This window comes from Colossoma macropomum, unplaced genomic scaffold, assembly GCF_904425465.1.
Source record: "Colossoma macropomum unplaced genomic scaffold, Colossoma_macropomum, whole genome shotgun sequence".
Taxonomy (NCBI): Eukaryota; Metazoa; Chordata; class Actinopteri; order Characiformes; family Serrasalmidae; genus Colossoma; species Colossoma macropomum.
The window spans coordinates 44,362,047-44,385,847 of NW_023494795.1; the positions used below are offsets into that span (position 1 = coordinate 44,362,047).

Sequence of the window (23,801 nt, forward strand, 5' to 3'; positions counted from 1 at the left end):
TCATTATTGTAATTACTATTATTAATGTTGAAAATATAATCTCTCTTCAGGAAGAACATTATGAGGCCGTTTGAAGACTCCACGTCACTGGTGAGTTTGGGACCTGCAGAGTGAGAGATTTAAGCTGTTTCCCTCTGTGTTTAGCACGTCTTTAAAGGCCGTTACGCTCCGAACACAACATGGAGAAACAGCACACAAATGTGAAATATTCAGATGCAGTTTATCGCATTCAGAACTAAACACATGATTTATTTTAGAATTGTTTGCATCGTGGGAAAAGAAGCAGGTAGAATATCTATCAGAAGGTCCTTTGCTTCTCACAAAACAGGCAGGCTGTGGCCGTGTGCAGGATGGTTTTTTGGAGAAGCGAGAGGAGAACTGAGAGTTTCTCCTCACTCAGGAGCTGAAACTGTACGAGCTCTTTCACTCTCAGCTCTGATCTCTGTAGCTCAGTCTGAGCTGATTCTGGAGATGAAGCTCCACACCAGACGCAGCTCAAAACAAACAGGCCCAAATCCACATGGTTTACTCCTCACAGAACGAGGAGACGGTGACCCTCACTGTCCAGTTCGAACAGTGAAAGTGGCTCTCAGAGCTTCATCACTTCATTCAGGACGTCTGCAGCTGCTTTTGGAGATTCTGATCCTTTTAGCGTTTGAGAAAAAGTGCTCTACTGTTTGTTGTCATGCCACAGCAGCGGCAACCGTGATTGGTCAGAGAGTTCATGTTGGCGGCGAATACAATAATGTTGAATTCCAGCGTTGGGTTTGGTGTGAAGGAAACCATCAGTTATACATGAGGTCGAATTAATGAACTGTCTGAATGAATCACGCTTGGTGGGTAAAGGTTTTAACTTTGTTGTTTCCCTCTTTCAGGAATTCTTCTCCAAGAAGACGGACTCCTCCCTGTTTTTGTTCGGCTCACACAATAAGAAAAGACCCAATAACCTCGTATTTGGTAAGAACTCGTCTCCCTCTGCTCTGCACCGTAAACAGAGGTAATCCAGTCGCACAGCTTTGATTTAGGCCCGAAATATACTTCACACAACGGTGCTTTGAGCTATGCAGACGAGGTTTCGCGCTTTTCGTAACACAACACAAGAGTGAGCTGCATTCTGAGTGTTACAGCAGGGGGCGCTACAACGACAGCCACGCCTGACCAAGCGGTCTCAGACCGCCAGCGTGTTTCTGAACTGCCACAGCAGATGAGGAGCCGAGTCTCACCAAAGTCGGCTTACATAATCATAAAAATATGATCCGTTATGGTCTTTCAGTTCCAGCAGAAGAGCTGAAGCAGCTCACTCTCCTCTGCTGCCCACGTTCAGCTGCTGAGGCTGCTGGAACAACAGTAGATCCTCTCTAGCGCCCCCTTCAGTACGGAGTGTTTTAACCTCCACAGTAACGTAAGACTGCACGGTGAGTTTGTACAGAAGACCAGAGCGTGTTCAGTGTGTCGAGCGCTGTCATCTGCGTTTGCGTTCTTGCATTGAGTCTGTTTCTGGCCTAATTCTGATAATCCCATCATGCAGCAGTGCTGCAGCTGCAGATTATTTCTGTAGTGGATTAATCTGTCGACTATTGTGTCCTTTTGCACTCTTAACACTGTAGGACTGGAATAGTCTGATTGTTTGAGAGGTGAGTGCTGTGTGAATGATTTTTTCATCAAGCTTTAGCCTTAGAGAGGAAATCACTCTGTGAGTAGGGCTGTCTGATGTCACAGTGACAATATAAGAAGCGCTAGATTGTTATTAAAATATTCCACCTCTGACTGGATGGGACACAAGTACAGATTTATTTATTTAATTTTTATTTTTTGGTAATGTAAACGGAACTCTAACTAGCCTCCCCTCCTTAAGCAAATAATACAATTCTAAATTATGAAAGAACTGTTCACTGTTGTGCTAAATAAAAGAAATGAAATACTAACAGCTGCTTACGTCAGAACTGAGAGCACATTAAAACACAGCACTGTGCGTGAGGACAGTCCTACTGTGTGATGTGTTTTGCAGGTGGTTTTCAGGATGGAGGAGCGTTTGAGCTGCTCTGTGTGTTTGTAATTGGCTGTTTAGCCTGATGGTTAAGTCACTCATTAGAGATCAGAGTTCAATCCCAGCACACTGAAGCTCTCATTAGGCTTCTAACAGTCTGTGCCAGTAACCTAATGGCGTCTCTCTGGCGCTGCGTGTATGAGGTAATTTGATCTGTCATCACTGCTCTTAACAGTGTGTACATCACGATAATGATAAAAATACGATTTATCGTGCAGACCTACTGTGTAGCTTCAAAAAGGGGGTGTTGTGTTTATTTTGTGTCTCGGTCTCACTGACCGTCTGTTTGTTTTGCAGGTCGTATGTTTGATTTCCATGTGCTGGACATGTTCGAGCTCGGCATTGAGAAGTTCAAGTCTCTGAAAGACATCAAGGTGAGGATGGTGTTCGCTGAAAGTGTTTTACGTTTCATCCGAGATCTATAAAGATGATGGTGATTAAGTCCAGTGATGCTCGTCTAGATCAATTAAATGTTCGAGCAGAATGAATCAAACGCTCTGATCTGATTTGATGTTTAAAAACCCAGCTATGAGGAATGTTGATGGGATTGGACAGTAACCAAGTCCTTACTGGAAAATCTGTCCACTTGGTCATTTTAGCGTTTGTAGCAGTAATGCTAACCAATCGGTTAACCAATAAACGGTGAATAAATAAAGCCTCTTTCTCTCTCTCTCTTTCTATCTTTCTATCTCTCTCTCTCTCTCTCTCTCTCTGTCTCTCTCTCTCTCTGTAGAATGATAAGTGTGCAGAGGGCACTAAGCCCATGTTGGTGTTTGCCGGTGAGCTTTTTGACACAGATAATGAACTCTCACGCCTCCGCAACGTCCTGACAGGTACAACACCCCCCCGCACACACACACACACACACACACACACACACACACACACACACACAGAAAATAGAAATAAAACCAATAATGCACCCTTAAAAGTAAATGATATTAAACTGAAATTGATAAAATAAAGGATTAAAAATGCTAAACTCTGTAGACGGTGTTTTTGAACTAATTCACACACTTTTAAAAATAATTAATATATTCTCTCTCTCTCTCTCTCTCTCTCTCTCTCTCTCTCTCTCTCTCTCTCTCTCTCTCTCTCTCTCTCTCTCTCTCTCTCTCTCTCTCTCTGGTCAGATTTTTTTCGTGGTCCTGCTGTACCCGCAGTACGTTTAGCTGGCCTGGAGCACATTCTCCACTTCACTGCGGCGGACGGGAAGATCTACATGCGGAGCTACAGGTGAGTGACCTGGCTGAAAAGGGGGTGGGGCTACAGGTGAGTGACCTGGCTGAAAAGGGGTGGAGCTACAGATGGATGTCCTGACTGAAAAGTAAGTCATTAAAACTGCAGTGGAAACCAAGTAAAACTAACTAACAAGCGTCTCCCAGACCTTAACGACAGTTAGTGAAGATGCTTCCTTCACACAAAGCAGCGCACATTGAACTAACTCTGTCTGCTGTTCGTTTCTCCTGACCGTGTGGAGCTCAGAAAGGGCCGGAGTGAAACTCTTCCTTCTCCAGTTCAACCTTAATGATAAACCAGACAGTCAGAGCTCGAGTTCGTCCTGTGCTGGAAGCTGTTTGCGTACTGAGAAAACAGAAACTTATTAACAGAAATTAAATGAACATTAATGTCAGTTTTTGATGTACCCCCTACATTGTTTGGCGTACCCCTGGGGGTACAGTGTGGGATCCACTGTGAGGCGGGATGGAAAGTGTAGAATCTGCTCTTTCCACACAGCTTCTCAGCTTCTTTCAGTGAACTCCAGTAAAGAAATAACTCCTGTAAGCCTACAGCGCGACTCTGGTGTTAAAGCCTGTCGTTTCTGCTCAGAGTGCTGCTGAAGAAGTCGGGCTGTCGGACCCCCCGCATCGAACTGGAGGAGATTGGACCCTCGTTTGATTTCGTCCTGAGGAGAACTCACCTGGCCTCAGACGACCTGTACAAGACGGCGCACAGACAGCCGAAAGCACTGAAGGTAACAGCGCAACGACTGTTTATCTGGACTCACTTAATCTGTGGTTATTTTATTGATTAGTGTATTAATCTGATCAGCTGGGCTGGTCAGGTGTTTGTAGGCGCTGACGGTGTTGACTCAGACTGTAATGATGACTGATCACTGTGATCTCACTGCTCAGTACTTTACCTCTGAGCTCCATGCACGTCTGTAGCTGCTGTACAACCCAGCAGGCCTTTCAGTTCTTCATTTACACACAGACGACCACAGTAAACAGCATTTAACAGCTCTTTAAACAGCACAGTCAGCTACAGTGAGTACAGTGACCAGCTGATACTGTTTGAGTGGAAACAGTAATGTAGCTGATTGGAAGGCAGAAGATTGACTTACTACTCCTGCTAATAATAATAAAGATTATTTATAGAGCATATTTTATACATTATAGTGCTCATCAAAGTGATGTTTTAAATAAAATATATATATTTTATATAGCAAATTTCATATGCACTCTTTAAAAAATGATTCTTCAGGGGTTCTTTAGTAAAGACAGTGGTTCTGTATAGAACCATGAACACAGAATGGTTCTGTGGATGATGAAATGGTCCTTCAGATTGATGAAGAATGTATTGTGTGTGTGTGTGTGTGTGTGTGTGTGTGTGTGTGGTTCTATATAGAACCAAAAAGTGTTCATCTATAGTTACAAGCTTGACATCGTAACAATAGAAGAACCCTTTTCAGTGCTACATAGAACCCTTTTCAAAAAGGTTCTATATAGAACCATATACAGCACTTTCTCCATCAATCTGAAGAACGAGTTCCCCATGATGAGAACCATTTAAGCGTGCAAAAGGTTCTTTGAGTATTCATGGTTCTGTACAGAATCCACTGTCTTGATGAAAAAAACATCTTTTCTTAAAAGTGTAGAAACGTAGCAGTTCAGGGTTCTATTTTATTTAAATAGAAAGTCAAAAAAGTAAAAGCAGGAACAGGAAATAAGGAATTAAATTAATAAAATAAAAGAATGAACAGATTAATTAAAAATAAAATAATAAATAGTACAAATGTAAAGTGGATAATTAAATACTGTTTAAATAAATCTTAAGGGTATTAAAGCTGTTGTTTAAATAGCTGAGTATGCGTAATGTATTGTTATTCATTTATTTTAGCGATAATTTTTAAATTTAATAATTCATTCATTTTGCAAGCGCAGGCCTTAAAATAAGTCTGTGCTCAGTTTTCCAGCCTTTTGGGTGCCTTAACTGTGACGTCATCAGTCCTGTGTCTGTAAATGACACTGTTCTGTTTTTCCAGCCCAAGAAGAAGAAGAACATCTCCCACGATGCCTTTGGCACCAAGTACGGCCGCCTGCACATGCAGAAACAGAACCTGGACAAACTGCAGACGAGGAAGATGAAGGGACTGAGGAAGAGGGGCGGAGCGGTAGTCACGGAGAACGGAGAACCCACGTCGCCCAAAAAAGCTAGAACTCGGGAGTAGCTGATCCTCTCTGAGCTCTGACAGGCGGTGCTGACCTGACTGACCTGCTCTGGACTTTACAGCTGGGAGTGTGGAGCGTCTGGAGAAGATGAGCTTTTAGGGTCGTCTCAGACGTTCCTGTAGACCCAGCTGGGCTCCCGTCTCCATATTTCGCCCTTTTTATACATGTTTGTGTTTATTCTGCGTACAGATTACGGTTTGTTGATTTTCTGTATGAAAATAAGTTACACATCGTCCACCGAAGCTGAAATACGGCAGTTATTTCACACTTCTAGTTTTTTGCAGACTTTAACGTTAAATATAAGGTGCCATAACTTTGGCACAGGCTGCCACAATTTTAAGTTTTATTTTGTGTTAAATTCAGTAAATAAACAGTAACCCTGCATTAAACTGTGCAGAAGTGTGTCTCGTTAGAACCGAAGAATCTGACCAGCGTACGACTGTATTGGGATTTATGATCAACACCAGAAGAAGCAAAGCTCCTCCAGCTGGTTTGGTTCTACAGTTACTGACTTGTGCTCAGTGTAAACAACATTATGGGCTGTAGTACGTTTGTTATAACTGGATTATTTACATCATTTCACAACACATACACTCTTAAAAAGATGGTTCTGCAAGGGTTCTTTAGTAAGGAACATACTTCTATTTAGAATGTTATTGCAAAGGATTCTATGTAGCACCTAAAAGGGTTCTTCTGTTGTGATGAGCTTATCATTATAATTATAGAAGAACCCGGAAAGATTCTATAAAGAACCATCCACAGCACGTTCTCCATCAATCTGAAGAACGCTTTCATCATGCAAAGGGTTCTTTGAGTGTTGATATTCTTTACTAAAGAACCCTTGAAGGACCATCTTTTTAAAACTGTACACTCTTAATGATGATTCTTCATGGGGTCTTTACGGAACAATGAACACTCCAAGAACAGTTTGCATGCTTAAAGGGTTCTCTGCATCGTGAAAACGTTCTTCAGCATGATGGAGAATGTTTGATATAGCTATGTAGCACCTAAAGGGGTTCTGCTATGGTTGCGGTGTCAAGCTTGTATGCAATGGCAGAAACCTTTTTGGTGCTAAACAGAAACAGGTTCTCCACCAATCTTAGAACCATTTCACCATGCAGAGAACCATTTAAGCATGCACATGGTTCTTTGAGTGGTCATGGTTCTAAATTAAAGCATTGTCCTTACTGAAGAACCCTGGAAGATCTTTTCTGAGAGTGAACTGAACCTTCATCACCTTCTGTTGTCTTCAAGCTGCAATAAACACTTTGATCCTGTGGTTCTGTGTTCCGTTGTTGGTCGGTTCTCCGTTTGCTCCTCGTTCTGCTGCTGTGAGGTGTGAATGGTCTGGTCAGAAGCTCCAGTGAAGGTGCTGAGTGTCTCTGTTTCATGCACCTAGCGCCAGGGCTTAGCTAGAAACATCACTTCATTAACCTAAAGGAGAATTCCACCCATTTTTCAAAATTTCCACATGATTCAGTGTTTGAAATGTAAACAGAGTCATCGAGATTCTATTTTCTCAATTTGCATACAAGACCCTGATTAGGCTGCCGGGTAGAGCTCCATCATTCAGCCCTGTTAGCAGAATTGTAGGGTTGAATTGTGTTCAACCCTGTTATTCAGTCATTTTTGGTGAAAATAATCTTAAAATGTTTAATTTAGAAGGTTTTGTTACCTGAAGTGTCAATTTAATAATGATATTACTAATACATGAGAAATTGCACTGTTTATGTTTAAAGAGGGTATATATATATATATATATATATATGCTGATTACACAAAGTAATATTTTGAGGCCACCGCTTAATTATATTAATATTATAATATAATAATTATATTAATATTTTAATAGCCTTGCCTTTTTCTAAACACCGTGTCCACTCACTGTCCACTCTATTAGACACTCCTACCTTGTCAGTCCACCTTGTAGATGTAAAGTCAGAGCCGATAGCTCATCTGCTGCTGCACAGTTTGTGTTGGTCATCCTCTAGTCCTTCATCAGTGGTCACAGGACATGAACCATCTACAGCACATTCTCCATCAATCTGAAGAACCATTTAATCATGCAGAGTGTTCTTTGAGTATCCATGGTTCCATATAGGACCATCTTCTTCACTGAAGAACCCTTGAAGAATCTTTTTTTTGAGGGTGTAGGGAAAGGAGGGTGTGGCTTTGTGAGGTCTGTTCTATGTCATAATTAGAAAAATACGTTTGTATAAAATGACTATTTACCCACAATAAAAATAATAGTAATAAAGAAAATAAAAAATATTTAAAAATACATATTTAAAAAATCTAGGGGGCACGTGACCCCCCCTCCCCCTCACCACTCCACCACCGGTAATGTGACCAAAATGTATTAGATGTAACCTGAAGCTAAGAAGCACTGTCATTGCCCGGATAATGCTGTGCTTCTTGCTTTTGTCCACCAGATGGCGCTGTTCTCACTGTAATAAGGTGAGGCGTTGTGAGTGAGCGGGTCTTATTTAAAGTGTACGTGGTTTCCAGGCTTTGTCACTGTGTGCATTGCTATAAACCCTGATTCAGTTCAGTTCAGTCCAGTTTTATTTGTGTAGCACTTCCTGCAGTAAAGGTCCCAAATCTTTCCAAAATGCTGTGTTTATTGTTTTTCAGCTGTACTGCATTACGGCCCTTTATTACTGTTCAACAATACTGCAACTGTGTGTTACTGTTATTATAATACCAACAGTAACTGTAACATAAATACCTCAATACCTTATTTTTAAATACATATACATATAAATATATATAGTAAACATATATGTAGTTTTTTGTCTATACACACACAGGCACACACGCGTTTTGTATTCTGTGTATATTTACAATATACAGTATAGTGATGGTCCCAGTTATACTGTATAGTATTGTATAGTATTTCATGCTTTACATTTTCATATTCTGTTATTTTTACCTTACTTATATGTGCTGCACACACTTAAAATGATGGTTCTTCAAAGGTTCTTTAGTAAAGAAAATGGTTCTATATAGAACCATGAACACTCAAAGAACCCTTTGCATGATTACAGGGTTCTTTGCATGGTAAATCGTTCATCAGATTGATGGAGAATGTGCTGTATATGGTTCTATATAGATCCTTTTTTAAAAGGTTCTGTATAGCACCAAAAAAGGTTCTGCTGTTGTTATGATGTCAAGCTTGCTACTATAGGAGAATCCTTTTGGGTGCTGTATAAGGTTCTATATAGAACCACCTAATGCACATTCTCCATCAACCTGGAGAACCATTTGACCATGCAAAGAACCCTGTAATCATGCAAAGAGTTCTTTGAGTGTTCATGGTTCTATATAAAACCATTTTATTTACTAAAGAACCCTTGAAGGGTGATCGTGTTTACGTGTGCGTGTTGGTCTTAAGTGCATGCTGCTGGAACACTCTCCCTCAGTGTTACCTTGTCTTAAATCAACGTTGATCCAGAAATGCAGCCCCCCTAATGAGAGGAACCAAGATTCCAAAGCAGAAACTCCCTAAAACAAAGAGGAGGAACCTCTGAGAAGAACCAAGACCAACCTAGGCCTCATTGGACAGAGCAGTTAGGATACAGATCAGATTAGATATGATAAGATTAGATAAGATAAGATCAGATAAGGCAGGAGGATTGTTCACCCAGCGGTCACTTGATGACACACTGATGAACCTTCAGTTGCTTTGTTTACGCTACCGTTATCACTTGTAGCAGACAGTAGCAGCTTTAATCCCCACTGAATTATTATGCAGGACAATCCCAAATGTGCAAATTGGCCAAGCTCTGCTCACTGAAAGCCTCTCCAGACAAATTTGCATTGCTATAAGCATCTCTACTGTGCCTTACACTACAAAGCAAGCGTCTGTGTGTGAGTGGAGATGTATTTAAATGTCATTCTGACGGATTTGTGCTCTCTACTGAGAGTGATCCAGCTCCAGTATGTCAGTGAGGAAAGTACTTTTCACTCAGTTCCATTTTAGTCATTAATAATGAATTCCTAATTCTACTTCCGGGGCTTTATTTCATTCGGCAGTGTTGGTTCAGCTCCTGGACTGCTTTACTGTAGTTCACACCTCTCATTTAAAGGGGAGCCCCACCCATTTTTCAAAACATCTGCATGATTAAACAGTTAAGATGTAATCAGAGCGGTTCAGAGTGGTTTGGTGTGAAACTCTCTGTTCTAGAGAAACTTACCGAGTCAGAACTGTTCACAGTGGTGGTGATAGAAACCAGACGTCCCCCTCTAAAAGCTCCTCACAGAAAGTTCCTACATGAAATGGTTATGAATTCACTGCCTGATGACTGAGACACTGTTTTATGATAGTTTAGAGAACTTAAACTCCATTCATGGTGGAGGGATACATGCAGGGCGCTGTGAGGCAAAATAGTCCCCAAAGAAAACTTATTATTTCAGATTTTCCACTATTTTCCATCATCAACATTCCATATAAACTCAGAAGACTCGTGTAGGTTCACTGGTGGTTCTGGATAGTAAATAAAATGTCTATATCTGTGTTGTAGTCATGGCGACCCCTGGTTCCTATCAGCACCACTGTAAAGACATCTGAGCCATTTCACACCAAACCACTCTGAACCTCTCTGATTTGAGTTATGCAGGAATTTTGGAAAATCGGTGGAATTCCCCTTTAAGAGCTTTAGCATTATTATAGACCAAAGAAGATATGATAGATAATAATAATGGAGGTACTAAGAAGTTGCACCGGGTTTCTAGACTTTCTTAAATTTCTCTTCTGTCGTCACTTCATTGCATGGTTTTCCCAATTCAACCTAGTAAAAGGAGCGTCTACTGCTAATTATGCAACCAGCGAGGGTCCATTCCGCCCAATCACGAGCAGGCAGAACGTCCTTGGCGATGAATATACATGTTGGCCACGCCCCAGTGCTATATCTATATATACTGCATTGCAGCTCTGTGGAGCTGCTAGTGAGAATGAAGTTGTTGTATCGGAGCTGAATCTGTTCGCGATATTCATTTCATGTTCTTTTTATTAAGGGTGTTCAGCCTCTCTAGTGTTATTTTTGGTGTTATTTGTATTATATAGTCATGACAGAAGACGTAAACGTGAGCGGACAGGAGTCCGGAGCTGCCCCGGAGCAGGCTGCGGTCAAAGCGGAGGAGAAGCAGGCGAACGAGGCGGAGGAGAAGAAGGAGAACGGCGGAGACGGGAGAGGGGAGGAGGCTGCGGGGAAAGCGGACCCAGCCGAAGCCGAGTTCGTGCACCCGGAGGGCGGCTGGGGCTGGGTGGTCATGCTGGCCTCCATGTGGTGCAACGGCTCGGTGTTCGGGATCCAGAACGCCTTCGGCATCCTGTTCGTGTCCCTTCTGAAGGAGTTTGGCTCGGAACACGACGAAGACCTGCGGTTCAAGACCGGTAAAGTCAACTTTTTACCTGTTCGTTTGCAGTTTTTGACATTAGCCGCTCACATGCTGTCACAATGTGAAGCCCTTTTCGCCTATAAATAGATTCTATAAGTTTAAAAAGTGTAGGAAAACGACGAGACCCGTTCTACCTTAAAAGGTGCTGCAGTAGCTGCTGCACCATTTAAGGTGGAACGGAGAAATTCGAATAAGATGACCAGACCTTTGTGCGAAAATGTCAGCTGTGGCTTGTGAAGTACATGTATCGATTGTTTGGGGACGATGAGGCCCAGTTCATCGATGGTTTTGGATTATAACGGACAATTTATCGGTGATTTAGGACTATAAGGTTTACTTCGTGGTGATTTGTGGCTTACAAAGTATATGAAAATGTCGTTAATGGCTTATAAAGTGCAGTTTATCATCTGATTTTGGGTTCTAAACTACAGTTTGTCGCTTATGTTCTGGCTCTGTGAGGTACTTTGTCGTAGTTTGTGGTTTACAGTAGTGTAGTTTAGCCGTTAGCATCTCCTCACAGGGCAGAGTTTCGTTGAAAAAAGCTGAAGCCGCTCGCGCGTAGCGCACGTGGAGATTTAAAACAGCCTCGCGCGCCAGCTGCGTTAGCCACACGGCTAATGCGTCTCTGAGGAGAAACTAAAGGGGCGGATTACAGCCTTATAGACGGTTTAATACTGCCTGTAATCACTGCTTATTACTCGGATGTGTTATAAACGTGTGGGTGTACGTCAAAAGCGTGGAAAGTGAAAGGGCTGGTTTGTTTTCTGCGGAGGTGTTGTGGTTTAGTGGATTAGTGAAGTTAAAGAGCGTTAAAGTGACGGTGCTGATAGAATTAGAGCGAAATCGAGGCTTCCAATTTGAATTTTCCGTTCCACCTTAAACGGGACAGCAGTTGCGTCTGGTAGGACCTGAGCTGATATGGAGGAGCGCAGGACTTTCATTTCCATAACATGTTGTGGAGAAAAGAGAATGAAAATTCTGAAGCTTTTGAAAACAAAAAAGAAAATAGAAAATATCTTGGGAAAGGAATGGACATCCTGAAGCTATTTTAGGAGAGAAAGTGAAAATCCAGAGAATAATTTGGAAAATGGGAAAATTCTGGAAATATTTTGGAAAAAAATCTGAAATTGTTTAGGTAAAAGCCTGGAAAATCATAAACACCTGAGAAAAATTATGGAAATAGTTTGGAAATTTAAAAAAAAGTTTTGGAAAAGTATGGAAATTCAGAAAGTACTTTGGAAAAAATATACATCCTAAAACTCTTTTGAGGAAAACAATGGAAATTCTGAAAATATTTCAGAAAAGGTATGAAAGTTTAACAGGTTTTGGAAAAGTATGGAAATTCAAACATGTTTTGATAAAAATGTGGAACATGAAAAATGTTTTTGGAAAAGTGTGGGAATTCAGGAAATACTTTGGAAAAATAGACATCCTGAAAGTCAACTGAGGAAAATAATATACAAATTTGAAAGTATAGTGTGGAAAATGGAAGGCACGGAAATTCAGCAAGGTTTTGGAAAAAGTATGGAAATTCAGAACATGTTTCAGAGAAGTATGAAATTTCAGGAAATGTTTTGGGAAGATTTTTAGTGTATTAACATTTAAAATCCTGCTCAAAAACAGTTTTTTTCCATGTTTTGCCCTCCCTGCAGTCACTGACAAACGACAAGAAAACTGGTAGAAAACCTAGGAAGTTAAAGCAGTAATTTGTAGGAAAGCGTCAGACTTTCCGCAGCGCCTCCTGCAGACTGCAGGCTGAACAGTGAGGGTCAGTGACCTGTCACAGTGCTGGACTGAGTGACCGGTAATCTAGCGAGAGTTTACTGCGCTGTAAAAGCTCTGAAATGAGGTTTATTTATCATCAGTGTAGGTGGAAGTTTTTGGATAGTAAACTTTTCCGTGATTGATGACGGTTATAACGCGTTTACAGTGCAGCTCTGGCTGCACACAACTCTGGGTTCTGTTGTGGCTTCTAAAGCCTCAGTCTGAGAAAAAGGCAGATTACACAAAAAATCAAAATTCTGAGAGCTGCCCCTGACTGTGATTGGTCCAGTCACTTTATTCTTCAGGATTTGAGTGGAGTATGCCTCACAGCCTCGCAGCGTCACTGCCTCACATTCTCACAGCATCATAGCCTCACTGCCTCGCATTCTCACAGCATCGTAGCCTCACTGCCTCGCATTCTCACAGCATCATAGACTCACTGCCTCGCATTCTCACAGCCTCACATCCTCACTGCCTCGCATTCTCACAGCATCATAGACTCACTGCCTCACATTCTCACAGCCTCACTGCCTCGCATTCTCACAGCCTCACTGCCTCGCATTCTCACGGCCTCACATTCTCACAGCCTCACTGCCTCGCATTCTCACGGCATCACAGCCTCACAGCCTTTCATTCTCGGTGTCACTGCCGCACTGCCTCTCATTGTCAAAGCATCATAGCCTCACTGCCTTGCATCCTCACTGCATCACAGCCTCAGTGCCTCGCATTCTCACAGTATTACAGCCTCACTGCCTTGCATTCTCACAGCCTCACTGCCTCGCATTCTCATAGTGTCTCAGCCGCACTGCCTTACCGTCACATACACGTCCACGCAGCTGTGAGCGGAGGTGATGGGGGGTGTTCTTGCTGATGATTGGTCAGGGTGGGGGTGAGGGAGGGAAAACGAGCTCAGGTATTATTGATTAGTATCATTTTTCCCACTCGCTGGATCACAGTGACGCAATCAAACGTCCGATATTATTTGGAGGCGGCGAGCGATGACAGTGGGTTCTGATTAATGTGACTAACACCGTAAGAAGGTCCTCTGTGGTTTCAGCTTGTCTTTGAAGTGTGTTTACGGCAGGGAGTTCGGCAGTTGTTTGGTTTTGTTTACTCCTTTTGTTGTTTAGTGTTTACTGCAGTTTTACGAGCTCTTAGATCTCCACACCGAACGTGTCTCGGCCGGTTGAACTACGTTAGGGTGGGGGGCGGTGGGGTGGGGGGGCAGGGTATATTTTAAGCTGGACTGTAGTGTGACGTGAAGGTTGGTGGGGGGTTATTGTGAAACTCTGAATGTTTACTAACTTGTGTGAGCTTAATCAGAACACACACACACACGCGCACACACACACACACACACACGCGCACGCGCACACACACACACACACACACACACACTCACACACACACACACACACACTCACACACACTCACACACACACTCACACACACACACACACACACACACACACTCACACACACACTCACACACACACACACACACACTCACACACACACACACACACACACTCACACACACACACTCACACACACACACACACTCACACACACACACACTCACACACACACACACACACACACTCACACACTCACACACACACACTCACACACACACACACACACACACTCACACACACACACACACACTCACACACACACACTGAGATCATCATCTTTCTCTGCTTCATCAAACGGAAGTGTGTGTGTGTGATCAGACTCAGGTGATTAAAGAGCACAGGTGTGTGTGTGTGTGTGTGTGTGTGACTGTTACAGGGTGTTTATCTGTAATGGGGGGTGAAGATTGCATCAGCACACACACTGACCAGCTGTCTCACACACACACACACACACACACACTGTCCTACTCTGAAAGCTTGTGCCCCCTCTGGGAGACCCTGGAACTGTTCTACCGGACGAGAGACATTTATGCCTTATTGCTCTCTCTCTCTCTCCCCTGCTCTCACTTTTGTGTCTCTCTCTTGTTCTTTCTCTCTTTCATGTCTCATTTTCTTTCCTTTCCCCTCTCCATCTATGTCTGTCTCTCTGACTGTCTGCCTTTCTCTCTCTTTCTTTGTTTGTCTCTTTCTTTCTCTCCCTCCTCCCCTCCTTCCCCTCTCTCTCTGTATATGTGTGTATGTATGGTTGGCCTATGATGTCACATCTACAAACAGCTGGGTGTGTTGTGTAGATGGGTGGATGTCACTTATCTGAAGTCTCCACACACACAGCTGTTTGGAGATGTTCTGTATGTTGTGTAGGGTCTGTAGAATTTATCTACACCAAAAAACTCATATAACCACGGAGCCGACCTCACAGGAGTCATCAGTGTAACCGTGGGCAATTCCACCAAATTTTCAAATTTTCTTTAATGTCTGGTTCCTGTCACAACCGCTGCGCTGTAAGGCCAAATAAGTTCACATACCTTAAAAAAATTAAGGTAAGCCGTTGCCCTAAAAAATAAATTTAAGCATAAATGCTGCATAATTAAGTGGTTTAGATGTAATCAGAGCGGTTCAGAGTGGTTTGGTGTGAAACACTCCGTTCTAGATAAACTTACCGAGTCAGAACTGTTCACAGTGGTGGTGATAGGAACCAGACGTCCACCTCTAAAAGCTCCCTCACAGAAAGTTCCTACATGAATTCACTGCCTGATGACTGAGACACTGTTTTATGATAGTTTAGAGAACTTAAACTCCATTCATGGTGGAGGGATACATGCAGGGCGCTGTGAGGCAAAATAGTCCCCAAAGAAAACTTATTATTTCAGATTTTCCACTATTTTCCATCATCAACATTCCATATAAACTCAGAAGACTCGTGTAGGTTCACTGGTGGTTCTGGATAGTAAATAAAATGTCTATATTTGTGTTGTAGTCATGGCGACCCCTGGTTCCTGTCACCACCACTGTAAGAGATCTGAGTCTGTACATTTTTTCTTCAGTGAACCATTTCACAACAAACCAGAATGAATCACTCTGTTTACGTCTCAAGGAATTGGTGGGGTTCCTCTTTATGCTGAACACTGCATGTTAGCATAAGCAAAATTTTTGTGTTAAATTAACGTAAACGCATGTTTGTGCAACTTATACTAGTTCATTATTTTAATTTAACTTATTGACTTAGTCAAACCTAAAATCCCAATTTCATTAGGTTTAAGGAGCTGTTTAACCCTCTGGGGTCTGAGGTTATTCTCTGGATTTGTTCATCTCTTCTTAAACTCTCCTTTAAAGGCGCTACTTTCCAAACCCGCTGCAGCAGCTTCAGCAGCTGTAAACTCTCTGCACGCCGTTTCACATGAGTCTCCGATGTGGACTGAATGAAGAATGAAGGGTTCCGGCGTGATGGTCAGTCCTTAGTGACTTCCTGAGTGTCCATTGGTCAGTTTCACACAGAATGTAGACGGACACACCAGTCCACCAGTTCCACACGGTGAGAGGCAGATGACGTGTATCTCAGCCCCTCTTCATAGGCTCATAACTCCGGATGTGAGTCTCGTATGATCTCGTGATAAGATGGAATGGAAAGGGCGACTCTACAGATTTAGGAAGTGTTTGTATTTCTGTGCTGTATTATCAAAAAAATATTTATAACATCTAATTTGATGCACCAGCACGTTCGTCAACCCCAGAAGGTTAAGGAACTTTTTTAAATTGTCATTTTGACCATTTGCCAAACACTGAAAGGTTAAACCTAAGGGTGAATGTGTTCATTCGCCACCACAGCCTGAGGAAAGGTAGCCTGAGTGGACTGTAAACACGTTGATGATGAGTAAAACAAAGAGAAAGAAACACCCAGTAGGGAGAAAATGAGCCAGTGGGGAAGATTTACCCAACAAAATCATGTTAATAAAACAAACGTTACTGTATTTCATTTAAACGACGCAGCTCACTTAGTTTCAATCAGTTAAACACATTTGTTTAGTAACTTTAATGAGAGAGAAATGAATAAAACCAACAGCAGTGCCGTTTTTCAATGTGGCGGTTTCAAAGCTGCTGTGGCAACAGACTAAACTAAATTGCAGTGATTTGAGTTTACAAAGTCCCCAAAAATATTCCCTTAAATAGTTGAGTGATGTGTGGGACATTGTGGGCTCAGTTTTATTTATTTCGTCTGGGATTACAGTGTGTGAACAATTCTGACTCGGTAAGTTTCTCTATAACGGAGCACCAAACCACTCTGAACAAATCAGTGAAACTCTCCTTTAAACAACGAGTCAGTCTGTACAGGAGTCATCGCTGCAACAGTGAATTTGGGTTTGCTATTTGAACTAAAACAGCAGACCAGTCTGTACAGGAGTCATCGCTGCAACAGTGAATTTGGGTTTGCTATTTTGACTAAAACAGCAGACCAGTCTGTACAGGAGTCATCGCTGCAACAGTGAATTTGGGTTTGCTATTTTGACTAAAACAGCAGACCAGTCTGTACAGGAGTCATCGCTGCAACAGTGAATTTGGGTTTGCTATTTGAACTAAAACAGCAGATCAGTCTGTACAGGAGTCATCGCTGCAACAGTGAATCTTGGTTTGCTATTTGAACTAAAACAGCAGACCAGTCTGTACAGGAGTCATCGCTGCAACAGTGAATCTTGGTTTGCTATTTGAACTAAAACAGCAGACCAGTCTGTACAGGAGTCATCGCTGCAACAGTGAATTTGGGTTTGCTATTTGAACTAAAACAGCAGACCAGTCTGTACAGGAGTCATCGCTGCAACAGTGAATTTGGGTTTGCTATTTGAACTAAAACAGCAGACCAGTCTGTACAGGAGTCATCGCTGCAACAGTGAATTTGGGTTTGCTATTTGAACTAAAACAGCAGACCAGTCTGTACAGGAGTCATCGCTGCAGTCTTAGGTTTTGTTTATTGTTTGAGCTGAAACAATAACAAATCAGGCTGTACAGGAGTCATTACCGTAATCATAGGTCTTCTTTATTGTTTGAGCTGAAACAATAATAAAGCAGGCTGTACAGGAGTCATTACTGTAATCGTGGGTTTCCCTCTCTATTTTAACAGTATATCAGTACACGTTCATTAGTGATCTGCACAGTGTACTCTGTAATCTGTTGAGGGCATGAAAGTCATAGTTGTGTTGTTTAATGGCAGGTGTAATTACCCCCCCCAGGCTTTGTGTTCCCTCAGTGCTATTGTTGTGAGGTTGAATAAGCTTTAAAGAGCGCTGAGGAGTCAGATTGGACTGAAATGCCCTTCCTGGTCCATTAATAATTCAGCTTTGCTGTTTTTTTTGTTGATTCCATGCGGTCAGAAATATACAGTAAGTCATTCTGGGACAGTCTGAGATTTGCTTTAAATTTGTAAAGTGACAAAATGTGCTCAGTTTTTAACAAATTGGTACATTTCCAAGCTAATATCAACATGTACGTAGTGTATACCAAGATAAACCTTAACCCTTGGAAGCTGCAGTCATGCTGTACTTCCGTATGAATTAATAGCGACTCATAATTGATTGAAACATTTGGAGAAATTGTGTGGAAAGTGCAGATAGTAAACTTTCCATCCGTACCACAGTAGTGTTAATAAAGAGAGGAGGCTGTATTTAATTGTTGTTTAAAATTTGAAAGTTTTTGTTGTATTTGTCTTGTTTTGCAGAAAAAAGCCATCCTTTACAGTAGGGGTGGGCAATATGGTAAAAAGGTCTCATGATACTTCAAGATATTTTCACAACACACAATGTGCATCATGATATTCTGAGATTTAAAGTTGGAACAGAACAAATAGAACCTGTAGTGCCACAAAGATACAATACTACTACTACTAATAATAATCATAGCAATAAAAAACCTACAACTACAATGATTCTATTCAGTGTTCTAAGTCTAATTAAACAGGACTGATGATGCTCGCTTTATAGTGAAAAAATATGCAGTCAGTCAGAGCTCTGTAAGTGCTGAAGATATCAGTGATACGATCAGAATAGTGTATTGTGATATAATTTAATATGACAATAATAACAATAAAATATCGCCATATTAGCCAGTCCGATTTTAGAGTTTTGCCATGTTATTTTTTATTCTGTTATATAATTTTATTATCTTTTCACATCAAAACAAACGTCGAAATGTGGACATACTTAATTTCTACCTATGCCTTTTTAAATGTAAGGTAAATTGAATGTATAGCAAACAGCTCTGCTGTTCCCGCAGCGTCTGGTCTGGAGTTAGCAGTAGCTCCCAGGCCCGTGCGACCTCCGACCTTTAGGGAAATTGAGGGTTATTCTAGTTGTAAGGTGGGTCAGTTCAGACACTGACCTTTCACAGAGCATAACTGCTCATGTCACGACCTCGTAATCTGGCTGTAATCCGTGTGAGTGGAGTGAAAATCGGGTTTAATTGAGTCCGAACGATCTAATCTTCCCACAGAGAGCAGCTTCGGGCCTTTTGTTGGTATTGTGAACCAAAGCAGCTTGGTGTCTATTGAAGCTATTGAAGCTGCTCAGTCAGGGGGATTAGTGTGTTATTGAAGGCTAATCGGGGGGAGTCGAGGGGTGGGGGGGGTGGGTTAGGGGGCGTGCAAGTGATTGCGACACAGCCTTGTTAAACCACGCTGCACACTGCAGAAACAGCCGCCTCATCGATGGTTTCTGTAATCAGTCATTATAGATTATGCGCTGATGTTCAAAAACACGGAAGCTCCTCTGTGGCCTGGATCATTTTGGTTGAACCAGATGTGAGTAAACATGTAGTGCTGTGTTAATTGCTGGCAAATGGACAGAATTAGGGCTATTTCTTTAATCGATAATCAATCAGTCAACCTTTATTTAACCTCGGAGAACATTGAGGGTGACCCTCATTTACAGTGTTGCTGAGTTGATACAGGAAAAAGGATCGATAAAGTGTAATAACATATCAAATACTATAAATAAATTTAATAATAAAATGACTCAAATCAGGTAAATATAAAAAAAATGAAACATTATTAATGAAAATACATAAAAATACAGCAAAAATATAAAACAATAATTAAAGCGTAGCTAAAATGTGAAAGTTAATAAGATCAAAAGAAGTAATAGAGACAGTGTTACATTGCAGATGTCCTTTTAAACAGTAAAATCTAACTTAATTTTAGCTAGTTTATATGGAGGACCAGATTTGCCAAATTGAAAAATAAATAAAATTAAAAATAAATAACGTAGTAAATGAATGTATGAAGTATAAGAATAATAATTGAAAAGAATAATGATTGTAAATCTAAAAATAAATAAATATACATAACAATTAATATATTAATGAATTAAATCTTACATAAATTAATATGTCTGCAACTGGGAGGGGTTTTAGTTGTATTGGGAGGAGTTTTGGTTGTACTGGGAGGGGTTTTAGTTTTGGTTGTGCTGGATAGAGTTTCTGTTGCAGTAGGAGGGGTTTTGCTTGTACTGGGAGGAGTTTCAGTTGCACTGGGAGGGGTTTCTGTTGTACTTGGGGGGTTGTACTGGAAGGAGTTGTGGTTGTACTGGGAGGAGCTTTGGTTGTACTGGAAGGAGTTGTGGTTGTACTGAAGGAGTTGTGGTTGTACTGGGATGAGCTTTGGTTGTACTGGAAGGAGTTGTGGTTGTACTGGGAGGAGTTTTGTTTGGAGAGGCTGTTTTTTCTTTCACCGTGTTTGAAGCTGTTTTCGGCAAATAAGAAATAAAGCTGCATTGCTTTATGGTCAACCTCCTGAGAACCTGAGCAGTACAGTGTTTTGCGGTTCGCCTTTATTGATGGCCTTTACACCTTTACACCTTTACACCTTTACATTTAGCCAACAAAGAAAACAAATACGCTAATCCCAAAATTAAAAACCCAGCACCCGCCCAACAAACGAAAAACGGAGTAGTTGAATATTCGGGTCCAGCCCTACTGCAGCGCCAAAGAAGAGTTAAGTCTGAAAGTGAGGTTTAAAGAAAGCAATGACACAAACCAAAGAAGTGGGTGTGGCCGAATAACACGCCCTTCATATAGCGAGCAGGAGCACATTCTGGGTGATGAGCCCAGCTGTGAGTCACTGGGTTGTTTACCTCTGTTCTTTTGCACATGTGAGTCAGTTTAGGAGCTGATCTGTTCAGACTGATGTCGGATAAAAGTCACATTAGAAGATAATCTGAATAGCCAAACAGAAAGACTAGATTTGGTGAGAGAATCAGATTTGGGTCACTTTTACCTGCTGAGGTGAACGTAGAACCAGTTTACTTCATTATAAAGAGCGTATCTCTTATTTTCCTCCTTTCACTGGAATCTGACAGTTTCACTCTTTGGAGGCTCCGTGTTGTGAAATGACACAGATTTAGAAACTCCGTATTTGCTCTGTCTGTTTTTGGCTAAGAAACAGCTGCCTGAGTCGTGGGGGTTTAAAGTTCGGACAGGGAGAAGCTAAAGGTTGTGACCTGTGGCTGCAAATGAGGAAAAAATAAACACTGCGAATACGTGCGACCTACAACACGCCTGCCTGTTTGAGCACCAGCGCTGTTTGAGGAGAGGGACATTCTCTCACTACTGTACACTCTTACAAAAGATGGTTCTTCAAGGGTTCTTTAGTAAAGAAAAGGGTTCTATGTAGAACCATATACACTCAAAGAACAAATTGCATGCTATACGTGGTGAAATCGTATTTCAGATTGTTGGAGAATGTGTTGTGTATGGTTCTATATAGCACCAAAAAGGGTTCTTCTATAGTTACAAGCTTGACATCATAACTATAACAGACCCCTTTTTTGGTGCTATATAGAAACCTTTTCATCTACAGCACATTCTACATCAATCCGAAGATCCATTTTACCATGCTGAGCATGCAAATGGTTCTTTCAGTGTTCATGGTTCTATATAGAACCACTTTTTTTTACTAAAAACCTTGAAGAACCATCTTTTATTAGAGTGGAGGGCAGCAGCGTAGTTATTCATCACCGCAACGCAACTGCATAGTTACCCCTCTGCGGTCTGAGGTTCTCGATCTGTCCATCTCTTCTTAAACTCTCCTTTAAAGGCTCTTCATATATCATGATCCTCATATGTTTCATATCTAAATGCTCCGTTATCTTCATCACTACTTTCCAAAACCGCTGCAGCAGCTTCAGCAGCTGTAAACTGTCCATTGGTCAGTTTCACACAGAATGTAGACGGACACACCAATCCACCAGTTCCACACGGTGAGAGGCAGATGACGTGTATCTCAGCCCCTCTTCATAGGCTCATAACTCCGGATGTGAGTCTCGTATGATCTCGTGATAAGATGGAATGGAAAGGGCGACTCTACAGATTCAGGAAGTGTTTGAACTGGATTTCTGAGCTGGATCATCACAAAGATACAGACACAGATATAGAAACAGAGAATTAGACTCACGGGTGAGTTTGTGGAGCCCAGAGGGTTAATTATTCTTAATCAGTGTCCACTTTATTACGTCCGTCTGCTTTGTAGTTGCCGTTACATGAGAAGCACCTACCATACAGCTCTGCTGTGTAGATTTACAGCTCCTCTGCTTGTTGAGCTTGATTTTCTCCACTGTCTCAAAGATGGCTTTAGGTGTGGTTTTGTCCAGTGCTTATGTATTACAGAGATATTAACAGCAATAATTATAAATAAATAAATACATGAATGAGTGAATTTATGAAAGAAAGAATGAAGGAATGAGTGTGTGTGGAGCTGGTACAAGAGGCCCTTACACAATATCTTTTTTAGTCTTTTTTTGTATTTTTATTTCTTGTTCTTCAACTAAATGCAAAACAATCTTGGGAACGTTTAGTTAGCGTGGAGAGGAATCGCAGGTAGCAGATGTTTCTTCAGTGAAGAAAAATGGAAAGATCTGAGCTGTTTTCTATTTCCGTTACTTCCGTTTCCATTTTTCCACAAGGACTTGCTGATTTATCACTTGGTGGGCGACAGATATGCCACTCAGGATGTTCCACTCCACTACAATGTATCATGGGATTTAAGTAGGGCTCAGGAATTTGGGGAAAATATGTAATTGCGATTTTTCTGAGTAATGACTGAAATGTGGTTATTTGTAAATATTAAGCAGTATGTTATAGTATAGTGAGCCAGCCTGCAGGTTCACAATCTCACCACATATAACTTAAATGATTAAACAGTTCGATTGTATGACTTATATTTATGTTAAGTATATTTTATATTATTTAGTTTTCAGTTAAAACTGACATTACCAGTTACGTTAGTGATCAGACAATCTACCAGTCTATTCTTTTTGTTGGCAAGAACAGAGCTTTTCACACCAAACCACTCTGAACAACTTTGTTAACATCTTAACACTGAAAGATAGTTTTTTTATTTATTTATTTGATTTGGGCAAAAGCAGATAACTCCCAATGGCCTTTTAATGTTTCAGAGTTTCTTTTAAAGTCAATATTTAACATTCTTTATCATAAAATAAACAGTTAAGGATCTGAAAACTGAACACAAATAACCATTAATGGTCAATATTAAACAACTGTAAGATCAGAGCTCTGAAAATCCTCAGGCTGAGTCTCAAACGTCTCACTGCTCCCTATAGAGTCACTATGAGTTATGAAATTTAGTCTTTTCCCCCAAATATTGGTCTTTGTTCAGTATGAATCGTCTCTCACGGCTGAATCCAGAGAGGTTCCATGTGAGACTCTGAGCTCTGTTAAGATCAGTAGCCGTTAGTTTAAGACCTGCGTGCTGCCCTTTGTAGGGCTTTAGTTACTGAACGTGTTCAGGGTTCAGAATGAGCTGAGGGTAACAATAACTCACCACAGTCAGCTCCATTTAAAGTAGCAAATGAACTCTTCATATCCTGTTAAAATAACGTTAGCATTCATAAATAAAAACAAACGCTGTGGAAATATTAAAATAGCCATTTTTATATTTGTTTTCCATGTTACATGCTTTTAAGAAAAGGAGAATTGTGAAAAAACAAATGTCAGAGACAATAAAACAGCCGAAAACCTGTGTAGGCCTGATTTTTCCCACAAAGAAGGGAATTGTTACTAATACAGTCTTATTAGTTTCCATCCCTAATAAGATGGGATACGATAAAATAAAGATAAGATAATCCTTTATTAGTCCCACAACGGGGAAATTCACAGAGCTACAGCAGCAAAGGGAGAGCAAGACACTCAAGAAAAGAGCAACAAGAAGAGAATTAACAAAGT

At 41.2% G+C, this 23,801-nt stretch overlaps 2 protein-coding genes across 2 annotated transcripts in view; both read left to right on the forward strand.

Annotated features, from left to right (window-relative positions):
- The window catches only part of rpf2 (ribosome production factor 2 homolog), an 8,751-nt gene extending 1,965 nt beyond the window's left edge, over positions 1 to 6,786 (forward strand). The window contains exons 4-10 of the mRNA XM_036582520.1: positions 51 to 90; positions 876 to 957; positions 2,345 to 2,421; positions 2,781 to 2,880; positions 3,181 to 3,283; positions 3,878 to 4,022; positions 5,313 to 6,786. Coding sequence (XP_036438413.1) covers positions 51 to 90; positions 876 to 957; positions 2,345 to 2,421; positions 2,781 to 2,880; positions 3,181 to 3,283; positions 3,878 to 4,022; positions 5,313 to 5,498 — 733 coding nt within the window. The 3' untranslated portion in view covers positions 5,499 to 6,786. The remainder of the gene's footprint in view (positions 1 to 50; positions 91 to 875; positions 958 to 2,344; positions 2,422 to 2,780; positions 2,881 to 3,180; positions 3,284 to 3,877; positions 4,023 to 5,312) is intronic.
- A 3,656-nt stretch (positions 6,787 to 10,442) lies between these two features.
- slc16a10 (solute carrier family 16 member 10) overlaps positions 10,443 to 23,801 on the forward strand; it is a 63,594-nt gene continuing 50,235 nt past the window's right edge. The window contains exon 1 of the mRNA XM_036582522.1: positions 10,443 to 10,894. Within this exon, the coding sequence (XP_036438415.1) occupies positions 10,567 to 10,894 (328 nt within the window). The 5' untranslated portion in view covers positions 10,443 to 10,566. The remainder of the gene's footprint in view (positions 10,895 to 23,801) is intronic.